General features: G+C 38.7%; 1 protein-coding gene across 1 annotated transcript; it reads left to right on the top strand.

The window, feature by feature from the left end:
• The first annotated feature begins 1,053 nt into the window (after positions 1 to 1,053).
• Positions 1,054 to 10,152, top strand: paqr5b (progestin and adipoQ receptor family member Vb). Its single transcript, XM_079463047.1, has 7 exons — positions 1,054 to 1,130; positions 2,175 to 2,302; positions 4,080 to 4,285; positions 4,950 to 5,076; positions 8,373 to 8,469; positions 8,763 to 8,907; positions 9,193 to 10,152. Exons 1-7 carry the CDS (start codon positions 1,077 to 1,079, stop codon positions 9,450 to 9,452), a joined length of 1,017 nt encoding a protein of 338 aa, XP_079319173.1. The 5' UTR covers positions 1,054 to 1,076; the 3' UTR covers positions 9,453 to 10,152.
• Positions 10,153 to 10,564: the final 412 nt, after the last annotated feature.

Genomic DNA, 10,564 nt, shown 5'->3' with positions numbered 1-10,564 from the left:
CACCACATTTCCACCAATGTACTGTATTTGCATTTCTGGATAAATCTGTAGGAATGGCCCAAAAAATAAATAATGTGGAATACACTACACAGATTTTACACCGTTTGCCCTGATTTCCAGTCGAGGATGAATCAGCACTGCTGAAAGTCTGAGCTGGATTCCTAGACATCTTTAGTTTTTCTGGGGTGGTTAAAGTGTCTTTAGTGTTCTAAGTTATTATAATGGTGATCTTAACTGCCTAATGTGTAAACTGTTAGTGCCTTTAGGATTGTTCCACAGGAGCATTTACATTAAAGGTTTATGCTTCATTAAACAAGCATGATAAACATTTTTGTTTAAAACTATCCCATAAACAGCTTATCCCACACAGAGAGCGGTAGAGCAAGATCGAAAGAGAGAGAGATACTTGTATGTAGTCATACATGCAATGGATCAAATCCCAACCGCCTTCATCCACACCCTTTATTCATTGCACAACTTAAGCTGCACTGACTGAAACTGACTAACACACTCCACCCTGACCTGTCTGTCCATGTCTGAAGAGCCCAGGAAACTCAGACTGGAGTAATCCCACTTTGCCTTCTTTGCAATGTAATAATACAAAACATTGATCTTTTCCTGGAGGAATGTGTAACCCTTAGTTCGAGTTCAAGATAGCAGATAAACCTGTTTAACATGCTGCAACTGGTATGAGGAAATAATAGCTTCATAGCATGCCTTTAACGTTCAATGTGAATATCTGATTTTTATTATATAATCTGTTTCTCTTTAAACTAAAGAAATATTGCTCTGTTTGTCCTACACACTCAACTTAAAGACCTATTTTAAAGTGAAACTGTCCATTGTCTAAAACAATGTAATGCTGAACCTGTTTGTGTGTGTGTGTGTGTGTGTGTGTGTGTGTGTGTGTATGCTTTCAACAGTAGCTGGTGATTATAGTAGAGATTGATTTCTGTAGGTGTAAGTAAGGGGTGGGGTTAACCAGGCTAGTCACAGAACAGGTGGAGTGAAGTGCTTACTTGTGCATCTGTACCTGGCTGTGCTTGTAGGCAGTCAGGGCAGTTCATCTGGGGAACATGTTCAGCATAATTAAACTACCACGCGTCTTCACTGTCCACCAGGTGCCCAAAGTAAGTTCATTTAACGACAAACGATCATAGCAAATGCATTTACATTTAGTAATTTAGTCATATAGCAGGCGCTTTCATCCAAAGCGATTTACACAGGAGGTAAACAATAGAAGCAATTAGAACAACATAAGGAGAACAAAAAGCATAAGTGCTGTAAAAACTTGTTTAATATAGCCTACCGTCGTATGCAAAGCTAAGGATTTCTTAATATATTAAGGTTATAAGAAATAGAAGTCAGTACTAATTGGTCAGGGGTGACGAAAGAGATGTGTTTTCAGCTGATTCTTAAAGATGGCTACAGAATCTGCTGATCTTGTAGCACCGGGCAGATTCCCCAAATGTGGAGCAGATCCAGAGAAGGTATTAGAGAGTGATTTTTTTCCCTTTTTGGGATGGCACTACAAGACATCGTTCTTGGCAGAGTGTAGGGATCTGGCAGGTACATAGGTCTGTATTAGCAAGTGAAGCTATAGGGGTGCCGAACCAGTGGTGGTCTTGTAGGTATTTTATTTTGGAATAATGTTAGCCACCAACAGTTCTGAAGCACCATTGACTGCCATAGCAGGCAAAATAGCCTGTGGTTTTCTAATGTGGATATTGAAGTCTCCAAGTTCTACCAGAGGACTGTCATCCTCAGTGAAGGATGACAGAAGTGCATCCAACTCCTCCAAGAACTGTCCAAGCTGACCTGAGGGACGATAGATAACAGATAACAAATATAGAAAATGGATGACATAAACTGATGTCTCTTGATGTTAGTCATTTAGGGTGCATACTTGAAGTTGATATATACTGTACAATGTCAGGTACGTTATATCACCTGATTGATATTTTCTTTGTTTACCCTTTAATTATCTTGCAACCTGATGTAAAACAGTTCCACGGTGTGTATACAGAATATTAAGTATATTGTCACCTTTAAAACAAGGTTTTTGTGGTGCAAATTGTTTTTGTCTGTATTTGCTGTTGTAAGGTGGTTACGGTAAATGTGGAGATAGCTCTGCAACTGTTTGCATCTCTTTAATAACTCTTGTCTCATTGCAGGCATTCCACGAGGACAGTATTATATCTGGTTATCGACACCCTCGCAGTTCGGCCACAGACTGTGTGCTCAGTCTCTTTCAGCTCACCAACGAAACCATCAATGTCTGGACACATTTTCTACCAACATGGTACAGTAAAATGTTTGTTTGTACAAACTTTGTCTCTCATATTTGCTTGCTTTCTCTTTCTTTTTATGCATATCTTCACTCTCCTTCTGAAATCTTTTTCGTCCAAATAAAATTTTCAGGAAATTGGAAAAAAATAACTGAACTTTTTCAATGACTGCACACTGTGGTTTCAAAGTTGACACTTAACATAAAGGATGACTAATGATAATGATTTATAGCAAAAAATATGGAGATACAAGGTTTCAAAAGGACAACAGCGATATCCTCCTTTTGCTCTGACATTTACATTAAATATGTTCCTCCTATAACTAACCCATGCATGACAATGCAAGTACTCCACAAGCAATAGGGTGAATAGGCTGAATAATGATAGTAAGAGAAAGAGTGTACCATGTGCAGAGAAGCAAACTGGAACTCGCGTAGGGTTAAACCTAGCTCGGCTGCTCCTGGGAAACTTAACATTGCTGAGGGTCTGCCATCACTTTAAATGAGCTCCTTTTAATGACGTTTGCAGTACTTTATGTAGACTAGAGGTTTTTTGTCAAAATTGTTTTGTATAACAATTATCGCTAAGCTGTAAGTCCTGTCCGAGGTGCATTTTTTAAATTTTGACAGTTTATCGCAAACCATCAGCATTGTGTGCTTTGTCATGGCATCCTTTATTCCAGAGAAAATCCTTCTCAGATCTATGAATGGAACTAAAATATAGTCATTACATAACATGTTTCAACCAAGCGAGGTGTCATTCAGCGCTGGACAACAACCATTTACACTTGTAAACAAGTCAAGCACATACAGTATTTGCATTACTTCCAAACTCCCCAGTTATCTGCACTCATATTTCCATGTGCAGCTCAAATAATACAATGCAGTTTTATGACACCTATTTTTAGCATACCATACCTCAAAGCTAACACATCCTCTGATCGCACACAGTGCTTAAATACACAGTAAATAGAAGGACAGATGTAGGAATCAGTAACTTCACACTACATTAATATTTGGTTATATTTAACTCACTAATGCTCTTAAAAGCAAGAAAGAGTAAATCAAACATGTGAAAGTGTGGCACGACTGAAAAAATATTTTTTAAGCAGAGTTGAAATTGTTCAATTTGAGAAGTTGTGATGCTCTTACGTTAAAGATCTTTAGAATATATCTCCTTTTCAAACCTTAATACTGTCTATTTGTGCTCTACTGTACTGTACTGTATGTCTGTATAGAAACAAGCCTCACCGGTAGGGATTAAACCTAGTAGTTTGTGATTATCTGCTTCATTTCTATGTGCTCTGGTTTGAATTATCCATAGTAACAAACTTTGAGCGGGTCAGGGCAGGTTAAACATTTAGGTAACACTAAGCTTCTGCCTTAACGATAGGTTATGCATGTAGTTGGGAGATAACAATAGACATTACATTCAGAGGGAAATGATAAGTGAAAACAATGTACAATGTATTTCTGAAATCTGATTATTTGATTTAAATGTTGTCCCAGGGTCAACATGATGTTGACCTGAGGACATCAACCACGGGATAGCCACATTCAGAGCATTTATTAATTCTGTTTAATGATCATTTGTACATATGTTATTACAATTTTAATTGTATAAGAATACATGAATGCTTTATAACGAAGGGGTCCACAGGGAGCACATGCTAAAAATTTTATTGTTTATAATTTTTTATACACCAAAAGAAAATTTCATGGAATCATTATTTCACTACAACTATTGTATAAACATTGTTGTTTGTGATCATCACATTTCCCTCTACATCAGGTATTTTCTATGGAAGCTGATGACTGTTTTGTTGATGGAGAATGTGTGGTATGAAGAGTACACATGGCCTCTTCTGGTCTATCTGTTCTCCTGTTGTGTGTACCCATTGGCCTCCAGCTGTGCCCATACCTTCAATACCATGTCTACTCGTGCCCGACATATCTGCTACTTTTTTGACTATGGGGCTCTATCTCTGTACAGTCTTGGTAAGAGAAACACACAAACACACTTTTTTCTTATTTATTTTCAATTTGTATTACCATAGTTGAAATATCATGGTTAAACTGTTGTAACTATAATGACACTATGGTTAATTTGTGGTTCATGTGCTTTGTAATGCAAATACTATAGTTAAACTATGATTACCATTGTAAAAATAATGTACATTTTCATAATGGATTTTATTGAGATATCAGCAGATCACGCAACGCGTGTACTTTTCTGAAAATATGCACACAGGAATTGATAAGAGGAATTAAAATTGTTATCTCAAGTATCCGATTCCTATTCCTTTTGTTTTCCGATCCAATTCCTAGCCTTTCGATTTTGATCCCACATTGGAATTGATTTTCGATTCCAAACCCTACCTAAGACTAAGTTCAAAGTTTAAGGTACAAAGTCCCTTATTAATATGCATGAAACAGATACAGTTAAATTCTTACACGTCTGATGCAAATATAGGTGACATTACACAATCACACACAGTGTTTATAAAAATACTTCATGTAATACAGTAAATGCATTTTAAGATGTTATTTAAAAGTTTTGTTCCTGTTTCATGGACTAGCACGCTTTAATACCTCTTTAATGCACCACACTTCATTCATCCACACCACATTTGCATTCATGTGACTGATTGCATGTTTACAGGTTCAGCGATCAGCTATTCTGCATATGTTATACCTGATGAATGGGTCAATAGCACCTTTCACACATGTTACATCCCCATTGCTGTTTTAAACTCCATACTCTCAACCAGCTTGGCTTGCTACTCAAGGTAATATTCCATTTCATTCTAAACCATGCATTTGTTTTTGTGATACACCACCATACTGATAACAGAAATGCAGGATCCATAAATGTGGGTTACATACTTCGGGTGGAAAAGATTCGCGATTGGGTCAATCTCACGAAACCACTGAAATTGAATTATTTGATTTAAAAAAACATATAATTCCGTAAAACAAAAACAGAGTCAAAATAAACATAACTGTCTACCTTGCACAAAGCATCATTTTAACACAGGAATGGATTATTTATGTATTTTAATGCTTTTTCTGCTGAAATCCTCATTACTGAATCCGTCCCAATTTGTCTGAGTTCATACTATGTTGTAATGTAAACAGAGTGATGTTAGAACATTGTGAAAAAAACAATTAGATGTTCAACTGTTCTTAAATGACAAAAATTACTGAAAAGAATAATTGACAGAATATTCAAATATAACAAGAATGAAGAAATATTGGGAAAAAAAGAAGTGTTGTGCACACACACAAAAATCAATATTTAAATTTTATTTTATGTGAAGAAACACATCTACTAGTACATTTCAAATGTCTAACACAAACGGTCATTCTCATTACCGATACAGGATGTTTTCAGCATTAAAAATCTATACATGAAAAACATGTATCATTTTCTACTAAAATATAATTTATTATTGTCTTGTACGATTACTAAAAACTTTGCTTAGGCATTTTATTTTTGCAAAGCATATTATGGGATTGACAGTTTTAAATGGTTACGGTAATGAAAATGTTAAGGCTTTTTTTGCAAACAAAAATCTTTATTGTGTAAAACTCTCAGTAAAAGTTAATACTTTTTCAAATTAATAGTTTTAAACATGGAGGGAAGGAGACGTTGTGTCAAGACAGATGATAGGTTCTCAAGTTCAAACCCCATTCTGTCTCTACACGTTACAGACGTAACCGAGCCATTTACTACAGTATACAGTTTGTGTAAATAGAGCATGATATAGATGCAGTTATTAATATATTTTGTCAAAAATCTTGATCAATCTCAGATCTCTGAAGGGAATCATTTAGAGTCTCTATAGCCAATCATGTTTCCTTTCTGTCGGTCTCTCAATGTTTTGTCGAGACAGAATGTGGTCCTAATATGAAATGCCATGGAGCTGAGCAGCATCACCGACTCTAGCAGAGCGACATTGACTGGCTCGAGCATGTCACAAGTGAGCGCTACGGCGAATCCTGACCTTCCAGTGGGAAAGGTATGGCGTCAAGAACTTAACAAGGATGAGGGGCTCTTACCATCGGCCGTCACGGCGGTGGCCTTCCTTCTCTAGGGGCAAGATGGCCGCCCAGCACCATAAGGGACACTGGGGAGCGCTACCCCTTTGGCTGAGGGAGCGCGCTATGGAAACCACATCCTTCCACAGTGGGAGGTCCATGTGGAGATGCCATTATGGTTTCACCAGTTAGGAGAGCTCATGGAAAAATGGTTTGCAGGGCCCAACTTAAGGGGTGCTCAACAGGAGCTGGAGGTTCCACCGACGGGAGGTCACTGGTTCACTAACAAGGGAACCGTAGAGTGAGTAAAACATCATACGGCCCTACCCAAGGTTGGGCAATCACAACGTATGGAGCACTGGTGCAGGTAAGGGGGTTCACCTGGAACCAGGCTTGGTAAGGGACCGCTCCGCCCGGCTCTTTCCAGAGAAGTGCTTAGTGATGGACGGAATGCCTATACTTCACCCAAAGGGGGGAAGGACGAAGGCCAGAATAGCGCACTGACTCACCCGAGGGGGAGAAGGCATTTTTTTGCATGCGTACGCCCAGCCGAGTGCTGGCCTCATCTGTTGGTACAGTGCAATACACAATCTGACACCGGCTCCACGCGAAGGTTGTTGCTGGGGAGCAGACGCCACAAGGGACCTCCACGGCTTAAAAGCAGCCGGGTGGGGCAAGATGTGTCTGCTTCTTTACCGCTAAGCACAGCTGTAAGAAATCCTCAACAGTGATGCCAGACAGCCCCTCTCACACATCTGTGCAAGGTTCAGCCAGAGGTGACTCTACACGACCACAAAGTGCTGGCTAGCGCAGTCACCTTTGTCGCCCCGGGGGTCAATGACCATGCAGAGTTTCAACATAAGGCCTGGCTCAGACTTATCCTTGCAGATACCTTGGGTACGTCGACATAGCCTAGCTGCTCCGCTGTTGAGGGAAGTTAAGGTCACGGAGTAACTCTGATGGGAACGCGCCAAGAATGTGAATCTGTGAATACTTGACAGACAAATTAAAAAAAAGTACACCAACCCTCTTCTCTCAACAGGTAGTAACTTTGTATTAGCACCTAATGTACTATTGCTATTTTATGACATATCGCTTATTGCCCCCCCACTTTTTGTAAGTCACTTAAAAGCGTCTGCTAAATTACTAAATGTAAATGAGAAGAGGCATCGCGCTCCGCACCCAGATACCACGCATACAACAGCGAGCGTTGAGGGGAAGGTGGTGCTCACACTGTAGTCTGATAAGGCAGCCCAGGCAAGCATGGCTGACATCTCGAAAAGTCGCTGAGTAAGGCTGCCCACATCGTAAATCCGCCAGTTTTGTCGAGATGAATTTCGCTTGGCATTAAAGAACCTCGCAGGTTCTGAAGAACAAAAAGTAAGTGAATGGTACACGCCATCTTCCTTTTATACCCGTATGTATGGGGCCGAGACTGGCATGCTGATACCATTCACCTTTTCAAGTTCAAGTCAGAGATGATAGATTCTCAAGTTCCATCCGTTCACACAACGTAGAGAGATTGACAGAAAGTGAACTCATGTTATTAGTTTAAAACTACTATTACTACAATCAAAATTGAATGTGATGATTTATGTAAGTGTAATACAAATAGCGCAATGAAAAAGTTCCTGAAATTCATAAAAATTTGTACAGCTCTATGAAATAATTAATCATGTTAAAAATTGCAACAAGGCCACTATAACTGCAAAGCAGCTTTATTGCTGAATATTTCCTCCAATTTCTTTTTTTTCTAAGGCTTGGCTTGCCATTGCTTCACTATGACGTCGACGACAGGTCACATTAAACACAGAATTTAACAGAATCTTCTGACGCTTTCGAATTCTTCAACACACTAAATCTCGCTCTTCTTTTTTCTGCCTCATTCCTCAAATCCGGTCTAACAATCAACCCACATCTGCTACCTGATTTACATAAAACCTCTCAGCTCACTGGAAATGCACAGAAACTGATGTGATCGCTGACATTTGTTAAATTATCACTAGTGAACACAAAAATGTGTTTGCATGTCATTATCTTCCAGATTCTCTGAAAGAGAGAGCTTGAAGTTGAGTAAGGTGTTGCGGGTGCTAGCTTTCGCCTACCCCTACCTGTTTGACAACATACCTCTCTTCTATAGGGTAAGTTTCTGTATGCATTTTTTCAGTGCCTAGGCTGTTAAATATGTTAAAAAACCGTCTGGGAAAAGTACATACATTTTATTTGTTTAATCCGTTTTCATCAAATTTCTTATTTGTTTATCAATGTTGTTACGTCAGAAAAGGAACATTTCTCTTTGGCTATACAGTGCTTTAGGTCTTTGTTTATAGAATTGTTTTTTGTTACCATACACAATGTAATTCGTGTTACTGAAGACTTCGTAAACAGGAATGTGTTTAATTAATGTAATCCTTGATCTGTTATTTCTCTCTAGTTAGTTCTGTGTGTAGGCGAGGGCTGCACTGATAATGAGGCAAACTCTGTTCATGTTCAACATACACTATTGGCATTTCTTACTGGCTTCCTGTTTACAACTCATCTACCTGAGAGACTGGCACCTGGACGTTTTGATTATATAGGTGAGTAATGCCAACACTACATAAATACTTGATATTTTGCTCAATGTGTTTTTGACTGTTTCGAAATACAGACATTAATAGAATTATACAGGCTGGTCGGATTTAAATTTAGTCTTAAAGGGATATACTGTAGTACTGTGGCCTTATGTTAGATGCTACTACTCATCACACAATTTAAAAAAAACTAAGAAACCCCATTAAAAAGATAGCAGTCTTTGGTTTCACACACAGCCTATATTGCTAAGCACTTTCATCATGTATATGGCTCTCTTCTGACCCCTACAGGACACAGTCACCAGCTGTTCCACGTGTGTGCAGTCATTGGGACACACTTCCAAATGAAGGCTATAGAAATTGACATGGTGCTAAGACGGTCACAGCTGTTGATCAGTTCCCCAGATATCACCTTACGCAACACAGTTGGAGCTGCTCTGGTTTGTGTCTTCAACAGTCTTGGGATCATCTACTATTTTAGTCTACCTCTGCTCCATAGATCCACACCCCATAAAGACAGCTGCACTGATGAAAAGAAATGCTCTGAATGAATGTAAAACCTAAGTACTTACATTTATTGCAATCTTTCACAAGTATTCCAATTACCAAAGCTATTATTAAATTTATTTAGGACATTTTTAGAGGATAATACACAATAAACTGTAAGTATATTTATTCCAAGGGGGTTTGTAAGTTTACAGAAGCCACACAGCTTGAGATTGTGACCAAAGACTGCATTAGAGTGAATGCATTACTACTCATGTGAGATCAAGTATTGGCACTGACTGTTAGTCTCAAAACAAGTCATTGGGGAGGGAGGTGTTCATCACCATACCATATTTTTTATGATATATTCTCAAATACAGATTCAATCAATATTAGCCAACAGCATTAAACCGCTGAGTAAATCTTTATGGTTAACATTACCTCTCCGTTAAATTGGCACCATATTTTACACAAGAACAACAGAAGAGGTGTGTGGTAGTCGAAATGTTCCATACCATCTGTTCACACCTATTGGTTATGTAACGCAAACCAAAACTATTTGTTATGTCCAGGATTATTTATTAAAAAGATATTTATTACTACAGCTTTCTTCTGACTTAGATTTCCTGTTAAGACGTGACTTTATTTATGAATTAAAAGATCTGAAATTACTTTATGTGTCCTGTACTGCCCTCTTGTGGTAGAAGACACTTTTGGGTAACCCTTTACAAATATGGTTGAAAATATTAAAGGCACAGTCCACCTAAAAATGAAAATTCTGTCATAAATGACTCAGCCTGTATACATTTCTTTGTTTGGTTGAACACAAAGAAAGACATTTGGAACAATGTTAGCAACTGACAGTTCTGAGGCATTGAACTCTCCTCTTTCGCCCCCACTGACTGACACCGAAGTCCCCAGACTTCTACACCCCATAACAGAGTAACACTCCTACCCCCCATCAAGAACCCTACATTCAGCAGGTGACCGACGTCTTGTATTGCCTTCTCATAAGGGCATTAAATCGCTTTCCCGCTCATTCTCCTTCACAACTCCTTCTTGGTGGAACATTCTTCCTAAAGCGGTCCAGTCAACCACATCTCTCACAACCTTCAAAAAACTACTTAAAACCCATCTCTTCTGTGAATACTTGACACTCTTTCTCTCAACAGGTAGT

Source organism: Barbatula barbatula, assembly GCF_947034865.1.
Source record: "Barbatula barbatula genome assembly, chromosome: 1".
Taxonomy (NCBI): Eukaryota; Metazoa; Chordata; class Actinopteri; order Cypriniformes; family Nemacheilidae; genus Barbatula; species Barbatula barbatula.
The sequence above is the reverse complement of the archived record's forward strand: the minus strand, read 5'-3'. Positions and strand labels throughout refer to the sequence as shown.